Genomic DNA, 20,487 nt, shown 5'->3' on the forward strand with positions numbered 1-20,487 from the left:
TTAGGCTCGAGAGGAGAGGAAGCCTTAGGTTTTGTTTCGTGTTGTGCCATGTCAGTAGTACAATATAGTATAATAAAATAATATATTATATAATTTGACAATGACCCTTGAAAAGGTAACTAAAGGAATGAGAGAGCAACAGAAGAGAAAGAGGTGGCTTTCTGTTCTTCACATAACCCAGTTTTCTTGGCACAGATGACACTTTGTTTTGTTATTATAAATAATTGAATTTGCATTTTATAGATGACATAATTTGAAATCCAGATGATACGGTTAACAGCTTCCAGATTCTCCGAATCCATATTCTATCTGTGCTATCTTCTTTACAAGTTCAGAAGTGTAAGGAATAATTTGCCTAATATTTTAATATTTTAATTCCGTTGAATTCTAATTAGTTAGAATATGCCACTATCCTCTCTTTAAATCAAGTAACTAATTCATATTAGAAATGTATACGAATTTTCCGAAATAAAAAACGTTATTATATCATTAGTTAATAGTTAAACAATTAATCAAATAAAGAAAACACAACAGGACTTTTGGAGAAAATCACGGTAACAATAAGAACTCAGTTGTTGTATGCAGTACAAATCCGTATTATTTAGCATTTTATATTTGACTCATTATTTTTTAATAATTTTTAATAAAATATTATTAAAATAAACCAAATTTTTTGTTTGTATTTTTTCTGTTATGTCAGCCCGCAATTACATATTTAACATAGACGACGACAAACACTATTTTATTTTGTTTAAGATTAATTTTAGATTAATAAAACAAATTTTTTGTTTGAATTTTAATATTGTGATAATGATTAATATTTTTGTCTAATATTAATATTTAACATGAAACATGGATGATGATAAACACTAGCTAATTTTATCTGAAAAATATAAAATTAAATTTTGACAAAATGTAAACTCTTATTCTTTTCATTTTTTTCTCTTTTCTCCTCTTTCTTTTCTCTTTTATACTTGCTTTGGCATGTCTTTATTTTCATTTTCTTCATGTTCATTGTTGGTGGACAGCATCTCCGCTTCCTATTTGTTTTGTTGTTATCACAACTTATGTATTTTGTCACGAAAATCATCATTTAGTTAGTCAAAAAATATTGTCACTAAGGTTTTTTCTTTAATTTCTTTATTTTTTAATTTAAAAATATAAATTTATTTTTTAAATTAGGTTTAAGGTATTATGTTATTTATAAATTTTCTTAATATTTATTTTTCATTTAAAAAATTAAAATTATTTTTATTTTCTCAAATTTATGTTTGTATTTAGATATACTTTAATAATTTTAAGCATAAAATGATTAAAATAAAAATCATAAATTTTTAAATTACAAATTAAAATATTAATTTGAAGAAATTAATGTTAATTATACATGTGTATTTACATTAAAATAAAATTCTTTTTTGTCTTACAATTTGTAAAATTTAATAAAATGTTTTACATAGAAAAGTAATGATCAATTAATAAATTAATATAGATAAATAAACATAAAATTAATTAATTATACAATTTATTACATTTAAATTTACTGGTATTAAAATATTATTAATAATTTTAAGTGTAAATTGATTAAATAACAAATATAGATACTTAAATTACATTTAGCAACTACAAATACTATATTTACTTCTACCTATATAACTTCAATATCCTTAATATTAGTTTTTAAAATCTTTTATATTAGTTAATTAAGAAAATACATTTTATTTTAAAATGTATATATTCATTACACTTGTTTAAATAAAATAAACTAACAAAATTAACATCTAAAATTAATCTTAAATACAATATTAAAATTCTTACTAACTTTGAAATTTTTTTTTAATATTTTACAAATTCACTCTTTGCAAGTTAATCTAACATATTTTTGCATAATTTTATTACAATAAATTGTAACATTACTTTAATCAAAGAATAAACACACCTATCAACAACTAAGATGACAATAGGAAAAGATGGGTAAAGTACTATAGTATTCATTTTCATATCCGTGTTTTAAAAAAATACTTATACTTGCATAGGTAGTAATTTTAATCCCTATATTTGTATCCTCTGGGTACCTGTATACCCATATTCGCCCTTATTACCTGCATTTATCTAAGAAAAAAATTATGCTTATATAATTTTACATAAATAACATAATAATACAAAAGTTTGATACATATTTTTTGAACAAAGTTTAAACATAAATAGAAAATAAATATTTAAATATCACAAGTGTTAAGTATATCTTAATATATCAACTTTATAAACTAAAATACTTAAAAATTATAAGCAAAATTTTACACATAATTTTCAAAATATCCAAAATAACCAACTCATAAACTTGAAAAATCATGTACTGTCATTCTCAAAGATCTAAAGAAAAAAAATATTATTTAATTATTTATTATACAGTCAAAATAATAGATATATTTAAGCTATTTTACCTCTTTATCAAAATTGTTCTCTAAATGAACGCTTATTTTTTAGGTTTATATATTGTATTAGTTCAGCAATATTAGTAGAAAGTAAAACATACAATTACAAGACAAGTATTAAGTTTTATACTAACTATGTAATAATTATATTATATTAACTTATTTAAATGATATAAAATAGTAAATAAATTTTTTGATTAAAAATATAAAAAAATTATTTTTATAGTTTACTTTATTGGTAAATATATTTTTATGTTAATCTTATAAAATAAATTTAATTAGATAGATTTTTATATCTTTAAATATGCTTTCTTTTATTTGATTAACATAAATATTTATATTAAAAAATTTAACCTTTTATTTTGCATAGAAAAAATTTTGAAAACAGAGAATTATAAATTGAAAGATAACATTACTCAAAAATTCAAAAAAATTAATTTGTCCATTCAAAAAAAATTAATTATGCCTATAAAATTTAACCTATACTTATTTAGCAGGTAAATACCCTACCCGTTGATGGTAAATTTTGCCCATTGTCATCTCTAAACAACACACATGTTTTGTCTTTACAAATAAATTTTTTTAAGACCATGTCATGTGTCAATATCTTGTGAGTTTTTAAAAGGAATTATACAATACGTTAAGATTTGACTAAGGTTTGTTTTACCATAGATAAAATTTATAAAATCATTGGATGCGTTAAGATATGACGACTTTGTCTCTATCAAGAACAAAACTCGTATCTTGACATTGACAAGATCTTAGGAATTTTGTTTATATGTAGGACAAACCTTGTGTTACACCTATGGCATGATTTTCGCGGTTTTATTTTTTTAGCAAACAAAAGTATTGACATGTGTTTGAATCTCCTGGTTTCATCTTTATGACAGCCAAACATACTCTGGTTGTGACAAATATCATTTTCCTGGAATATTGTCTTTTTATGTGACAAAATTTGTAAGTAAAATCAATTATGTGATTTGTTCTTGTTAAATATGGAATTGCTTATTGATAAGAGAGATAGTTCCAGGAAGATTATCTAATAAAAGAACTATGGGAGAACTAGGAAGTCAGTGATCAAAATGACTGCTAAGGTTGTTATTAATGAAGCTTTAGGAAAGGAGAAAAACTACAAGTGTTCAAAAATTCATAACAACACACCTTCCCCTCGAAAACATCCTTGATCTCAAAGATGGAAGGATGGAAATCTCTTGAGCAAATCATAGTAGAACTCCCAAGTTGCATATTCAAAAAGTAGGTGCTTCAGCTTACCAGAACCTTAGTGACAGCTCGGCCCTTACGTCTTATAATTATACAATCCAAAATAGATTCAAGCTCTCTATTGACGTCATCTCGCATAGGAACTATAGTGGGAGTACCAGCTTGTCTTGTATGTTTCTTTAATGGAGAAACATGGAAAACATTGTGAACTGTTGAGTGAAGAGGTAGATTGAGCTTGTAAGCTACTGTTTCTATGCGATCCAACACCTAAAATGAATTATAATACTTAGGAGTTAACTTGGCATTGCTTCTATAAGCAACAGAAACTTGTCTATATGATGTAACTTCACATAGACCATATCCCTAATTTGAAACTGTCGGTTTTGTGCTTGTCTGCTAATTGTTTCATTCTATCTTGAGCTCTTCTTAAATGAAATTTAAGTACCCTTAACATTTTCTCCCTCTTCCTTAAGCTCCTGTCTACCAATTCAATTTTGGATTCTCCTAGAAGGTAAGGAAGATTCATTGGTAAGGGGTAGCCAAACATAATCTCATAGGGTGTAGCTTGAATAGAAGTATGAAAGGTAGTGTTGTACCAACACTCAGCCAAGGGAATCCATTTGGATCATTGTTGGGGAGAGTCAACATACATACATCTCAAGTAAGTTTCCAAACATCTGTTGACAACTTTGGATCCGTTTAGGGATGGTACGTTGAAGAAAGTTGAACTTGAACCCCCTGAAAAGCCATTAAAGCCTGCCATAATTGGCTGACAAAAGCAAGTTCCTTGTCACTGGTTATAGTGTTAAGAAAGCCATGTAGTTTAAATACATGATCTAAGAAGGACTGAGCAACATCTAAAGTAGTATAAGGATGAGATAAAGCCATGAAATAAGCAGCTGAGCCTATCAATAACTACAAAAATGACTTATTTACCCAAGGACATAGGCAACCCTTCAATAAAGTCCATGTTGCCACACATAGTCAGGGATGGGAAGAGGTTGAAGGAGCCCAAGAGAAGCAGCAGTATCATATTTACATTATTGACAAGTAGTGCATGACTAAATGAATTATTTGACATCTCTTGTCATGTCCTTCCAACATCTATTGTCATGTCCTTCCAAAAGACCATAACTTTTATTCTCTGAAATGTAGCATTTTGACCTGGACCTCCTGTAGGATCAACATGCATCCATAGTACGATATCCATTCTCAGATTAGTGTTATTACCAATCACCAACCTCTCTTTTCTCTCAACTCGTTTCATTACCAAGTGTACAGTTTATGAGAAGTTGGATTAGATTGTGCTTCAGTTATTAATTTCTGCAGATCAGCATTAGATTTTCAAGACTTATGTATTCTCCTAATCAAGTTAGATTATAAGTGATGAACTTGCAGAATTTGACATTCCGTGGTGAGTTGTCTCTATGCGAGAAAGTGGCCACATTGTCCACTCCTTGTTTGTATTTAATAGAAAAGTCAAATTTTGTTAGTTTCATAAGCCACTTCTAGCATAAATTTTAAGTTTTTATGATATGTTTTTATCACAAAATGTCTGTTCAACAATGAGCTTTTTTTCATAAGTGGATAAGGATTTCTATTGTTATTCAAAACCTTGCTTATGAAAGCAATTTGGTGGTGGTCTTGCATTATAATAGCTCCTATGCCATGGCTTAAAGCATCTACCTCCACCGTGAAGATCTTTGAAAAATCTAGGAGTGCTAGAACCAGAGTACTAATCAACCTTTCTTTAAGTTGCTAAAAGGCTAATTTAGCTGCCGCAGTTCACTCAAAGTTGTTCTTCTTTAGCATGTTAGTGAGTGGTCTAGCAATTAACCCATACCCCATTACAAATCTTCTATAATATCCTATCAACTCCAAAAATATCCTCAACTACTTAACAGTTTGAGGATGTGGTCATTCCTCAACTATTGTAATCTTAAGAGTGTCTATAAAAACTCCTTCTTTAGTTATAAATTGACCAAGATATTCAACTTTAGGCACACCAAAACAGCACTTGATTTTCTTGACAAACAAACAGTGAGTTCTCATTGTAAGAAAAACTTTGTGCAAATGATTTACATGGTCTTCTACGCTTTGACTATAGATAAGTATATCGTCAAAGAAAACGAGCAAGAATTTCTTTAAAAAGTTGTTGAATACTTGATTTATTAATCTTTGAAAGGTAGCTGGAGTATTTGTGAGGCCAAAGGGTATCACCAAATATTCAAAGTGATCTCTGTGTTTTAAAGGCTGTCTTATGGATGTTAACTGAATCCATTCTCGGATCTAAGGTCAATTTTTGAGAAAATGCTAGATTCATATAACTCATCTAGGAGATTATCTACTAGAGAAATTAAAAATTCCCATAATTCATCTTTCTTTCCCATTAGCACTACAGAACTGGCATAAAGACTGGAACTATTCTGAATTAATCCAGAATTAAAGTACTCCTGAATCAATTTGCCTATAACATTCTTTTGTTGCTTAGCATAGAGTGGAAAAAAACACCAAATAGCAAAATTGTTTTATTTTAGTAAATTTTATTAAAAAAATAAATAAGCCTTTATATTTTTCTTTGACATATATTTAAATTAAAGTTAAAATATATATTTAATTGTTATAATTAATATTTATTTATAATTAACTTTTATATAATTTATATTTTAGTTCTTTTATAAATATTTTATTTTATTTTTTGTTATTATAACATGGTAATCAATAGAATTATCAAAATGTAATAAAATACTAAAACATAAATTTTTTAAATATAAAAATTAATTTATAAATAAATATTAATCATAAAGCATACAAAATAATAAATTTGGTTATATATATATATATATATATTATAATTTATTCATTTTTTAAAATAAACTTAATTCTTAATTAATAAAGAATTTTACTTTGTTTTATAATTATACCATATACAAAATTTGATTAATATTCAACACAATTTTTTGTAGAATATATTAATTTTTATAAAATATTTAAAAGATAATTTTTTTTAATAAAAACACAAAAAAATTACTATTTTGGAATATAAAACTACACCACAACATAAAATCTTAAGAGATAAAATGTAAGTAAATTTTTATTTTTTTTATTATAATACAAATAAGTAATTCTTATTATATTAACTTAAAATTTTATTAATTAAAATTTATGAGACTTTGTTAATAAAATATTTAGTTTTTCTTTAATAACAATAAAATTTTTTTGTTATATGCAAACTTTTTTTTAACATTTTATTGATTATAGTTATGATTTTTTTAATCAATTTATTTATTTATTAAATCAATAAGAGTTCTATTTATCAATATATATTATTTTAAACTATAAATAATTATCTTTGACTTAATTTTTTAGCATCTTAAAAAATTTTAACTTTTTTATTGATACTTTATTTGAATTTTTTTTATTAAAAATTCACTAAAATTCTTTTTGTTTATAATTCTTATACTAATGTTTTGTTATACTTTAATTCACAATTTTTTATAACATTGTTATCAATAAGAATTAAAGTATAACAAAACTTTCATATAAGGATTAAAACCTAAGTATCTAAGTATAGAAATTAATTTGCAAATGAATATAGTAAAAATTAAATGTATATTTTAACATTTAATTAATATTCAATAATTTAAAATTAATTAATTCTATAAAAAAAATTCAACTTTAAAAGAAAGCTTTCAATTAAAATAATAACTTAGTTTAATTTATACTTCACATATTACACGCTATTTGGATATGCGTCGTCCGAAACTATTATTAGCAAGGGAGAGAGTCACCTTTTCAAACACTACACTCATCGAAGTTCAAATTTATAAGGGAAGAAGAAGTGAGATATTATACTTATTTTCATTTTAATTCTTCAATCGTTCGAGTCCAAAATCAATTTGCACTAATGCATTTGAGATATTGATTTTCAGAAAAAGAAGCCTATTACCAAGAACCACTGCAAATTAATTTTAACAAATGGGTCGATAATATTTTTCAGTAAGTTTATTATTATACTTCATTGACTGTGAAATGAATTTGATGCATTATCATTATAAAAAATACTTCACATTACCATCTACCTAATTGTGCGTTGCTTCATTTTAAACATTACAGTTAGATAACATCTTAAACTGTTTATGGGCGTGTGCAATAAGTAAAAATTATTCTCATGGTATTAAATTACTATACATTTGTGATTTTCAAAGAATTGAAAAGAGCATCTGAGTTGGAATGATGCTGTTCTACAAACTCTCTTGAATTGAGATGTTAACTATATATATATATTGTTAGCTCTGCTATAAAAATGACAACTTCGTGAATCTTTCAGAAGCTATAGGGTTAGAGGAGCAAAATTAATGGGAAGAAGCCCTAATTAGGGTTCCTCTGTGGCAGTGTGTGAAGTGATTGAAGGGTCTACTTGACTCTTCGGTCTTAAATCTTGTGATCCAACTATTGAGCTTTCTTCAGTACCTTGTTTGCTAAGTAAAACACCATTTCCTTCTAAATTCACAGCTTGATTTAGTTCATGATCTTGCTCTTCAGGATTTACTTCCTTCTGAATTGTAACCAAAGAAGCTTGATCTTTCTGGTTCAGTTCCAACAATTCAGATTCTGGTGTAGTTGTTGCCACTGGTACACGTGTCTCCTTCATGTCAGCAACTTTCACCTAACAATATAAACACCAGTTTCTTTTATGTAAGTTGTTATCCCAGGAATAAGGAGCAAAATAATAAATGGAGAGTGATGATATGAGAAAGTTATCTGACAGATATATGTTAGTTAATTAGGTTAGTTTGGTTGATATTAGGAAGTTTTAATTTCCTTCAAATTTCATTTATAGGCTATGCATGGCTGCTATATTCTAATTAGGTTAGAGGAAGTAAACCACAAAGCACCATATCAATGAAAATAATCCCCAAATATTAAAGTCATTACTTGGTACATTTTTTGAACAGTTACAATTAAATTAACCTTTCTCCCATTTCTTTATCAGATATTATCTTAAATTCAGATAAATCCACATGTCAACCCACACAGACAACCATACTTCAGCATTTACTGAAGACAAATCATTGTTATTGAAGTACCTGCAGCGGTTTCATAATATCTAATTCGCGATATTCAGACTGGGTGACTGCTTCTTGAGCTTGGAACTCCATGGAATCTCTAATAAGCTGACTCAAAAATGCTACATCATCAGACATTACACCAAGGCCTTTCAGCAGCTTAGAACCCAGATGCAAGCTAGTCTGCAAGAATAAAATATTTAGCTCCAGTTTCCACTGAAATATTTAGTAATGATTGTTACAAGTTGCCAGCATAAGGAGAGGGAAAGAAATTGTTGACAGTACCTCAGCATTTTCCAAAATGGCGTCTGTTGCGCCTGCTTTCTTAAGATCTAAAAGATGCTTGAGATCTCGAGCTCTGGCATATATTGGGATCTGAGGAATTTTGTCACAAAGTGTGCAATTAAACCAAGAGAGATGAGAACAGAAATAAAGAAAGGGATGAAAATCATTTAGTTACAAATTTTATCTGTCAACAACCCCCTAATAGTACAAGTCCTTGTGCATCAAATGGCCTTTTCTTCTGCTTATGTAATTTTGTGTGTGCTAAACAGGGGGTATGCTGTATGCAAGAGATTTCAAATTAAATAAACGATCTTCTTTTAAGCTTCATAAGATTATATTGGAGTCTATCACCATTGGTTTTATAAAGAAATTAAAACAAAGCTAGTCACATTATACTACCATAGTTTCTTTCCATTACAAAATCCTGTTACTTTCCCACTCTTACGCACAAACATGCTCTTACAAAGAAATATTGAGATAAGAAGGGAAGGAGCTAGCTGTGAGTTAAGGGTGGGGAAGAGATTATTACTGCAGGAAAAATCAATCTTAGCCTCTGAACAGCTTCAATTGTCTTCTTCTTCCCAGTGTACATAATCATAATAGCTTTAGGGGAATGAATACCAGCAGAATGAAGAACATCAGGACGCGATCCATCCCCATAGAGAATGGGAAAACCAAGTTCTCTAGCAGTCTGTCAAACAGTTAATGATGGGAGTGTAAATTAAATGAAGGGTGGATAAAAGAGATTTTGATATGAAGGGAAATAAATGACATGAAAATATTCTTTCACTCTATAAATAAAACAAAAGGAAAAACTAAGAACAAAGAAATGTTGAATGATTGATGAGTCAACTCTCAACTGGAAAATCTATTCTCAAATCCCATGCTACTCACAAGTCACAAGATCTATGAATCTTTATTTATTCTTTTAAAAAGAGAAAACAGTACATTGGGGAAAAATATAAATAGAGAATTTTTCTGTATAAAGAAACTTGTCTTTGTATACAATGCCTCATGTAAAGCATCAGACAACATCTAATCCCCAATACCAAGTTAAAAACAGTAGATCTCTATTTAAAAATTTCAAACTCAGAAAAGGTAAAGAATGTGTAGATACTAGCAGAGAGTGGTAATACAATGCTCAAATACCCTGACCTTTACTACTGTGGGGTCAAGATCAAATGCCACATAAGGCCATCCTACTGCATCACTATCTCCTCCTGTAGCCAATGGATTGGACAGGAAATTTGCAAGGACCTTCATACACAGAACAAAAGGTGAAATTTAGAAATGAATAGTATAAATATCAGGGTTTACAGTGAATTGATTGATCTACCTGGCCCATTTGTCCAAATCCAAGGATAACAACAGGTTCACTAGCATCATAGTTAACCGTCTCAGAAATTTTTTGTTTCTGCAAGTAATTTAGTAATCAGCCAATGTAAACTTGCAGTTAAAATAAAATAACCATGGCATAAGACCACCATATATATCTTAAAGAAACAGTTAAAAACTGTTCTTTATTTCCCAGAGTTTCTTGCATAACACCTCAAGTTAATAAAAGAATAATACTTGGAAAAAAAATTGACAGCTAGATGCATAGAATTCAAAGAGAATGAAATTTGCACCAAAAGCACCCACTTTAATATAGCTTGTGAATTTTCTTGTATTTTTTAGTTACATTTCTTTCGTAAGACATTTTATTTCAAATACACAAGTAATCCATCATCATTACTAAGAATCCTTATATGCATGCACATGCGTGTGTCCACATAAGTTCCCAAATTGTAAATTGAAAAAAAAAAAAAAAAAGGCATACATTTTCAGCATCAAATTTGTCTTCAATAAAATTAGCAGCCCTTCTTCCAGCTTCATTCAGAAATGGGGTTAATGCCATTGACAATACAACAACAATTATGAGCAGCTTGTTAAGCTCAAGTGGAAGCACCCCAAGCCTGCTTACAAGAAGCCACAATTTTTATAATTAAAAACAAACTGAATTTTCCCACTCAAAAAGCATCAATGCATCGGGTTAAATAATTATTTACCTATTTGCTAAAGAGAAAACAACAAATCCAAACTCGCCTCCTTGGGATAGAAGCAATCCTATTCTTACACTTTCTTGTAAGGTAAGCCCAACACGAGGACCAATTGCAGTTATGATCAATGTCTTGATGGCAATTAAACCTCCCAAGAGTGAAAGTACATTTGGCCACTCTCGCAGAAGGAGCTGCAACAAAAAATTAATAATAATTACACAGGGGAAGGTGGCTACATTCTATAATGTCATCCAAAAAGCAAGTTGGTACTTGGTAAGGATATATATTCCTTAACGCATGGATCTAACATCACTATCCATTACATGTCATAAATTCATCGATCCAAATGTGTGAAAACAGATAAATCACTTGGATGTCATTTAACCAAGGATTTTTTTCTCATAGAATAATCTGAAAATGTTGGAGCTGGTGAGGGCCTGAGGGGTGGGTGGTTGTGTATCTTACTTCAAGAGATCACAAGGCAATTACTTGACTATTTGAATTTATCCAAATTGCATGTTCAGTATGTTGTGATTTACTAGAACATTGCATCACAGGTGATCCAATTCTCAAGCCACTATAACATCTAGTATGATGAATCTGATAATTGAAGTTCGATTATATGCACAGACAAAATGGTCCAATTAATATATAACCATGCTTAGAAAAACAAAATAACCATGTCAATGTTACATATATACATACATATATATATATATATATATATAAATATCACAAATGATAGTAATATTACCTGCATGTCAATTGAAGTTCCCGTAGTAAGAAAAAACAAACCAAGCAGCAAGCCTCTAAATGGTCTTATGTCAGCTTCAATCTGGGTCCTGAAATTTGTCTCTGCTAAGATTGCTCCAGCTAAAAATGCTCCAAGCTGCATGATTTCATACAATTGTCATGTAAATATTCAATTCAGTGATTCTCCACTATTCTATAAGTATAACCAACCCAAAACCCTCAGCATTGAAAAGCAGAGAACCGTGTCACTGAAGCCCAAATTCTGTGTGACTAGTGAAGTTCCAGCAATAGTCAGCAAGCAAAGAGCAACAAAAGCCTCTGAGCTCCTTGTATCTGCAACAACCTGAATTTCACCAACAATTTACAGGCCTAAAACATATAAAAAATGAGTCTGGATGCACTTTACATATTGGATAAAACATTTGTAAAATATATTTAGTACAGACCTCAAAAACTCTTCTGAGAATGTACTTTGCACCAAGAGAAAGCAAACCCAATCCACCTAATGCCTTCAAACTTTCTTGAGCAAGCATGGGCCAAATACTCTCCTGAGATATAGTCTAGATTCAAAAACAAGAAAAAGCACAGGATGAACAGTCAAATAACCAATGTAGTTTATTACAGGAATTAGGAAATATAACAGTAAAGAAAAATGCCATAATTGTAAGCCTCAAAATTACAGTATGTGGAAAGTAAAGCAAAAAGGGAAAATTTCAACAGTAGTCAGTGGAGTCAGATGGCCTAAAAACTGCACCTTCAAAGAAGGAAAATTTTCAACAGTAGTCAGCAAAGCTGTTAAGTGGAAGCTTATGAGCAGTTTTATAACAATGCACCAATGCTACCGTTTTGGACCTTGAATTACTCTCTCTCATTCACACACACACACATGATGACAATACAAGAAAAGACGTGCACTGACTTCATTAAATTTCTAACTATTGTATTGTACATTCAGATTAGAAGGATAACAAGTATATTACAAATGTTGTACTTGTAAGCCAAGCCCATATTAGTACTAATACATTAACAATTACAAATAGTTTAAAAAGCATCATCAAACAAAAAATTCCATTTTGCATGTATGTCAAACTGGTAGGTTGACCATGCAATAGTTGATGACTAGAAAATGTTAAACATAATTAAAGCATGATAAAATTCTCTACTCAGCCAACAACTATAACTCCCATTTTAACAAGAAGCAACCAGAAAGTCAATGCATTAAATTAAAAACAGATAGCATAAGATAAATGTTAAATAGTATTCATAGTTTACATCTCACCTGACTCTCTAATATTGGAAGTATGACTAAAAGGGGAACAACGGCTAAGTCCTGGAGATTGCAAGCAGAAAAGAAACAAAGTTTAATTATATTGAAGCCTTTCTTGACCGGCATCATATCAATCTACTAGGCTGTGTCAGAAGACATCAACAGGTAAACTAAAACATAAAATGATTTCTAGCAACTGCATATTTTAGGTGATAAAAAAATTATAAACTTGGAGGATGAGACAGTGTAACCAAGCAAGAGTGTAAGACAAAAACCTGCAAAAGAAGTATTCCAAGAGTTGCTGAACCAAATCTTGTAGGAAGTTCACCTTTTTCTGCAAGAAGCTACAAAAATATACACGCTTGATAAGTTACATTATCCACACTAAGTGTGACATATGATAGTGGTTTCATTCATGGGGAACACCCAAAACCACTAGCATAAACCAGACAAAATTTTCACCATGATTTCTGTCAATTAATACAGAACATATAAACAAAGTAATAGCATATAAAGAACAGGGCTGGAAAAAGAAGTTTATAAGCCAAGAGATTGCTTGCAAGAAGCAAACAGAGCAACATGATGTAATGATGTGGCAGGACTAGGGGAGGAAAATCATGTAATTATTAACTATTACTACTAAATCAATATTATCTTAAAACAAAAAGCAAAGGGACCCAGAATGGATTGTAAACGAAGTAAGGAATGATGCAAAGAATTCCAGCTATCAAAATTAGCAATATTTTTTTTAAATTATTGTATTAACTATGAAATTGAAAAATGCTGACCACAAGCTCAAGCTTGTCCACTGAGACTTTTCTCCAAAACTTAAATACTATGTTGAAATGTGAATATCTTCAAAAATATTTTATAAAATCATGGGTGTGCTTTTTAATATTAATCTAAACAAATTAACACTCTTTATATTTTCCCAACCTAGTGAGATAAGGCTTAGTTGTTATTGTTGTTGTTGTCAATAGCCATGCAAATATATTTATTTTTGTTAGTCACATTCTTTTTTCATTTTTTTTACATATTTGTAATGTATAAAAATATTTTCTCGTTATTGGAAATTTGAAAAATGAAAGTGAGTGATCAATGTAAAAATTTGAAAAATGAAAGTATTATAGAAAAAAGATTACAGCACAAGTCAAAACTAAAATCTGACATGTGAGAATAATTAGTATAGATACATCACAAGGTAACAAGTAATTGGAATTTGGACACTTATTTTCATTTTCAAATAGACATTCAAAGTGAACAAATACCTGGAGAACAAATGCTGAGGATGAAAGAGAGAGTGCAGCACCAATCACTACAGCTTCATCAACACTTCTGATGTTCACCTATCCAAGATTAAGTTATGAAGCTTCAAGTTCTTTTGATATTAAAGTTTTCATATCTAGCTATAAATTAATCAATTATCTTTGTAAGCAATCAATCATCTTAAAAGATGCTGTTAGGCGTAGGTTTACAATAGATCTTACCCCCCCCCCCCCCAAACAAATGCAAAATCCATTTAGCCATATGTGCATATTAGGCAACGAAAAATCCACCTTTTCATATGGCCATATTAGGCAATGCAAAACATACATTTAACATCTCAATTATCGTTGTGGACAAAGCAGGCATATGCATAAGAATAGGGATGCGAGGAATGAATTCCATGTCCTATGGAAAGTGTCTGTAATCTGTAGTCTGTAATTTATGTGTACGTTCTGTCTATCTCACACCAGAATGACCATAAGTAATTTATAACCATGAAAAAGTACAAAAAAGAAACAAATATACAATTGTTAGATATAGAGACATTACCAGATCAGGCCTTGAGTGGAAAAGAAACTCCAAAATTTTTGTTCCAACAGCCCCATTTGGTGGAAGTTCAAAAGCAGTAAATGCTAAGGTAGATAGTACAACCTTCAAAAGTGTTCAAATGAAAATTAAAATAAGGACAAGAACATTAAAATCCAAGTTCTAGAACAATTATAAAGATTGAATAGCTAACTATAACAAATCAGTGGCACACTAAAGTTATAATATTTAACATAGATGAGGCTAAACATGGAATAACTTGAATAAATGGCTTAAAAAATTATCTTGCATGCTCATTATCACTACCAAAGCATCTAACCTGAGCCAATCCCATACCAAAGGCATATTTTGCAAGAGCTTTCAGACGTGCAAGTGAAAGCTCTAAACCCATCTCAAACAGCTGAAAAGAAACAAAGATTACATCAGATTAATAATATACCATGTTTATAAGAAATTTTGCTGGGGATTATCACCATGACAAGAATATAAATTGTTTATATTTTATATTTGAGATTTTTACAAGGTTTTTCCATGATCTCCAATCATATTTTTATGTGTGCTGCCTTGTCATACAACAAATATGAACATAACAGAAAAAGAGGTTAGGTTCAAGCAATGTTATTGTTGAAATTTGAAAATATAAAAGAAAATAAAGACATATAGAAAAACTAAGCAATCCATGCAGATGGAAGCCTAAAGACACAAAAACAACTGTGTTTTGTAACAATTCAAGTTAAAAATTACAGTTTGCAACACCAGAGTCTCTGAAAGAAAATCTTGATGTAGATGTTTTCTATGATTAATGCACATCTAAACCAGACTAAAACATTTTTCGTGCACTCCAACAAGCACCTGGATAAAAATTATTAAAAACTTGACTACAGTATCCTGCTATCCTGAACTCTAATTAAAAATTCATGAAAACACAGAACAGAAATGGTAAGCACTGGATGGTGGATACTGATTTCAGTGTGGATTACTAGTTTTATGACATAGCCACATAGGTAATAACATTCTAAAATATGTCGCATATATCACAGTTTCAATGCTTCATTTGAGGGTGACAAACAACTGAAAAAAAAAATGAAAGAAATAACAAAAGTAGTAGTATTGCCACTGATACCAAAATATAACTTACCAAGAAAAGGATCCCCCATTCAGACAAAACTTTAACATCAGTAAGGTTTCTAATTAAACCAAACTGATTGAGTACCACCCCAGCACAGAAGAAACCAAGTATCTGACATAAAAACCAAAAATAAAAAACTATTTCAATTATAAATATATGAAAGTAAATGGATAAAAATGAGTGCAATTCTACTATAATGAGTGTAAGATTCAACATGCATGTTTATGAATATTAATTAGCTTTAGATATAATTTTTTTTTACAAATCAAAATAAATCTCAACTTCATAGAATAATAAAAGCTCACTTCAAAATTTGTTTATTAAGTACAATGATGACAATAATATAATACAGATAACTGATGGGAAACTATAAGAAAAAAAATTTCCAGAAAAATGTTTGGAAAAGTAACTCAAAGATTAATGCTTCTAGTTAGTTAGTTTGGTGTATAAGCAGTACAATCAACACTTAAGTTGTGCATCTCTCTCATGTCTTGATGGCACAAGTTTGTATTGTTTACTTTAAAGAATTCCTTAGTCCATTTGAATTAGTCAAACTAATACAGAAATTTGCTTAGCATTATGTGATATAAATAATGATTATGCTCATTGAGATACGATATCATCATAATTTCAAGAGAAAAATTAAAAAAACAATAAAAATAAAACTCCAAGAAGTTCTTACAGGACTGGCTCTGAGTAACTTGAAAGTGGGCACAATTAAGACAGTCACACCCAAGAAAGTAAGAGTATCCAATCCTAGATCATTGATGACTTCAACAGCACCGGCAACATCATATGCTACATTTGTCTGTAGCCGTTCCCATTGTAGTGACCTATACTTGGAAAAATAGATTCCTTTCCAGCCAGAAAATGATGGAACATTTAGAGGCCCCCTTTTAAACAAATGTTCTGAAACAGAAGTCCTATGAAATCTCCCACGAACAGCACCGTCTGATAACGGCGATACTTGCTTGTTAACTGAATATAGCATGAAAATAGAACTTCTACAGAATCGTGAAATAGCATGAGAGTAACCAGGACTCTTTTGTTTGGTGAGGTCATATCCCTGCAAGGAAATAATATTGCAAGCAAATTTCAGTTCAGAACAAGCAACAACTATCTGAATATGGATTAGATTAGATTATGCAAGAAGCTTATATTTATAGTTTAGTTTAACACAGTCAATTCCTGATTTCTCAAGGAAAGTACGAAAACAAAGAGGGGTTGGGTTGGAGGAACCACTATAGCGTTTGATTTGACTCAATACGATTTGAATATGCACTGAATTTAGCAACAACTTCATAGTTTAAGCATTACAATTTCCATATCCCTTCATTTTCTTGAAGGGAAATGAAGGAAAGATGAAAAAAGAAAAAATCTTGCAGCTGATATCTGCATTACTCAAATAAAATAATCTACCATATCCATTGCTGCATGAATCAAACCTCATAAAACCAACCCAACAGTGATAACATAAGAAATTAAAAAGAAAGAAAGATAAAGGAGAGATGTTACCTTAAAGCTTTGGCAACAAGCTAAAGACTCCAACATAGTGGCAGTGATCATGAAGCAAGAAAACTCAACTTGGGGAAGCTCATTTGTGTTTGTTTGTTCGTGTTATATACACCCAGATAGAATTTGAAGTTTGTTGAGAGAAAACAAAGATGAAAAAATTATCTTTAGAGTGTACTTTGCTTAGGTACCTCAAAAAAAAGAGGTGGATAAAGGAACACGTACATACAAGTTGGAAGAAGCAAGGTGAAAGACAGAAAACATTACAGAAAACGAAAGCGTCGTAGAAAGGTTTTAGATGAGTTTGGAATAATAATTAGATAAAGGAAAGCGTATGAGAATGCTTTGACACCACAACCATTCAAGTTCTTCACTGATGTCTGATGTGGTTCTAGTGGATCAAAACGATGCTAAGATTTTTCAAGTCAGAGATACGTAATCTCCACGTGGCGATTGCTTTTTTTTATTCTCAATGTCAATATTGGAACGTAAAAGTTTATATAAAAGTAAATATAAGATGCTTTTAAAAAGTATGAAATATCAACAAATAAAGGGGTACTGTGAAAATTTAAGTCTTGATGGAAGCATCATTAGCTATTTAACTCCAGTGAGTTAGATCCGTAAATATCAATGTCTTTCTTGAAAAAGAGTAGCCTCATTTTAATTTTTTTTTACCTTACTGTGACAGTATATACTATTTTTGCATCCTTTTTTTTAATGTATCATTTGTTGTATGATAAAAGAGCGTTTTTAATGTTGAAAAATATTTATACAATAGAATAAAATCGATTCCGTTTTTTAACATGAGATTTTAGGGCTGGAAATTATATTTTTTTATATTTTTATAAAAATTTAAATTAATTATTTTATTTTTTATTTTCTTTATTAAGTTTTTCTTTCGTTCCCTTAAGATCTTAGTTATTTATAATTTTTTAATTATCTATTTTAAATTTATCTCAATATACCACACTTTATATCATAAATATTGGTAGAATAAAGAGAATATACTTTTATCGCATGTTAATGTTTTAATTTATTAGACCACACTAATGATAGGAACTGAAATAAATAATTCACAAAATTATAAAGACCAACGCTAAAGAAAAAAATTCAAAGGGATTAAAGCGAAAAAAAAAACTCAAATGTCGAAAATATTATCTCATTGAAATCTTCTTATTAAAATGCAACTTTTAAAGATAATTAATATTATTATTGTAATTTTGAATAGAAAATTATTTATTAATTTCTTCTTTATTATCTTTAGAATAATTAATAGTCTAATCATCTTCTATTATATTGCTATTTAAAGATATTAATTTCAAATTCTATCTATTTTCAGAAAAAAAAAGAGGCTGAATTCCACCAACATAGTTTTGATAAGTAATAAGTAATGATATTACCACATCATTATTGTTATGAATTATAAATGTCCTATATGTTATTAATACTTAAAATAAATTAATTAGTATTTTGTTAATATCTTATTCTAAGATTTACCAAAGAAAACAAGTTTTACATTAGTGTAATGTTTGTGAATATAGTTATTTAATTTTTAAAATATTATTAAAAAAACTTTTACACATGTTTTGACCAAAAAAAATTTATTAGTTTTTTATCTTTGATTTTTTTATTATTTGTATGAAAATTTGGAAGAAAAAAAAGTATTGGAAGAACAAGAAATGAGAAGGAAAAAGAAGAGGAAACAGTGTTAATACAAAGCCTCTCAAATAAAATAAAAAACTTAAAAATATAAAATCATGAGGATTTACAAACCCTGCCATTTCATCTAAAAATTTTAAAATAAAAATAATAATCACATGAATCTTTCTTTAAAAAATAATATTAAATTTACCAAACAAAGTCTTAAAATTGGGCTTCTGAAATTATAATGTAAAGCAGTGTAAAAGCAAATTCTTAAAGCTATGTTAAAAACAGTTTGAATTAAGCTTTTATAAAACAAGTTTCACAAGATACTCGTGTCCTGGGATGATTCACTTATATGGTATAAAATATGTGTGAACTTATAGACCATATACATCATTGTCTCTTTTTGTTGCACAAAAATGGAAGGGTGAATGGTGATGCACTTAAGCACTTTAAGTATTAAGACAGGGTTCGTGGATAGCAACTGAGACAGATATGCAGTGAATGATAAGCAAGATAATGAAGAGGATATGATATTTTTAGTATGTAATCATGATTGTATCAATAAATATTTAGAGGAGTTAAAAATTAAATAGTAAGATAAAATATTTTTTTTATAAACTAAAATCAATTTTTTTTTATTTATCTTTTCTAAAATTAAGAGTATAATTTACCTTTTAACTCATGATATAAGTTTTATTTTTTTATATTAATTATTGTCTCTTATAAGAACTTATTTAAAATTTTACTTGAAAAAAATAAGACTTAAGACTAGAAATAAAGTGGAGGAAAATAAATAAATAAATATTTACATGTTCAACTTACATGTCACTGGTTACTAAGAAAAAGAAGAAGAAAAAATTAGAAAAAGCAAAGCATATAAAGAACACTTTAATAAAAAAAATAAATTCACATGTATTATCTAATTGTATTAGACATGCAAAAGGAAATCTATACCCATAAATATTCACTCTCTGATGAAAGAAAAAACTAATTTGATAAGGTATACAAGATTAAAATTACTTTTTTCTCAACATGTAAATCATAATATGATGGATTTGGAAATATGAATACCTTGCTTAAACTTGAATCTATCCAGGTAATAATTAAATCGTAAGAATAATTTAATAGTAAAGTTGATTTTTTTTATATTGATTATATAATTTATTTTTAAAGAATTTTATATTTCTTTTAAGGTTCATTTTTATGTGTTATTAAATTAAGAAGCATGAAAATGGGTGGCATACTTTTCTCATCCCCATTGAAAATAAACACATGTTTAGAAAGATAAGTTACAAAATCCAAGCAACCCACTATCAATAAG

General features: G+C 29.0%; 1 protein-coding gene across 5 annotated transcripts; it reads right to left on the reverse strand.

Moving 5' to 3' along the window:
* Window positions 1–7,776: 7,776 nt before the first annotated feature.
* Window positions 7,777–17,882, reverse strand: LOC113858933 (K(+) efflux antiporter 3, chloroplastic). 5 transcript variants are annotated; one of them, XM_027491735.1, is made up of 19 exons: window positions 17,523–17,842; window positions 16,690–17,073; window positions 16,017–16,118; window positions 15,198–15,278; window positions 14,882–14,983; window positions 14,335–14,412; window positions 13,342–13,410; window positions 13,079–13,129; window positions 12,246–12,347; window positions 12,041–12,142; window positions 11,801–11,935; window positions 11,056–11,237; window positions 10,827–10,962; window positions 10,344–10,421; window positions 10,163–10,264; window positions 9,537–9,698; window positions 9,008–9,097; window positions 8,744–8,905; window positions 7,780–8,322 (listed from the first exon to the last, which is right to left on the reverse strand). In XM_027491735.1, the coding sequence occupies exons 1-19, from the start codon at window positions 17,571–17,573 to the stop codon at window positions 8,029–8,031; spliced, it is 2,463 nt and encodes an 820-aa protein (XP_027347536.1). In that variant the 5' UTR covers window positions 17,574–17,842; the 3' UTR covers window positions 7,780–8,028. The 5 variants fall into 5 exon arrangements, with proteins under 5 accessions (XP_027347539.1, XP_027347536.1, XP_027347538.1 ...); XM_027491734.1 differs by having other exon boundaries at window positions 7,781–8,322; window positions 12,246–12,359; window positions 17,523–17,881; XM_027491737.1 differs by lacking the exon at window positions 9,537–9,698 and having other exon boundaries at window positions 12,246–12,359; window positions 17,523–17,841.
* Window positions 17,883–20,487: the final 2,605 nt, after the last annotated feature.

This window comes from Abrus precatorius, unplaced genomic scaffold (genome assembly GCF_003935025.1).
Source record: "Abrus precatorius isolate BTA unplaced genomic scaffold, Abrus_2018 Scaffold2, whole genome shotgun sequence".
NCBI lineage: Eukaryota > Viridiplantae > Streptophyta > Magnoliopsida > Fabales > Fabaceae > Abrus > Abrus precatorius.

What these genes read in the sequence shown, in the direction of transcription:
- LOC113858933 (XM_027491734.1), bottom strand. Translation starts at nt 17,573, where the DNA reads ATGATCACTGCCACTATGTTGGAGTCTTTAGCTTGTTGCCAAAGCTTT. An exon ending in ATTTGGGCTTCAGTGACACG is followed by an intron (nt 11,936 to 12,040) that starts GTTCTCTGCTTT and finishes GAAATCATGCAG; the next exon opens with CTTGGAGCATTTTTAGCTGG. An exon ending in CCATTTTGGAAAATGCTGAG is followed by an intron (nt 8,906 to 9,007) that starts GTACTGTCAACA and finishes TTATTCTTGCAG; the next exon opens with ACTAGCTTGCATCTGGGTTC.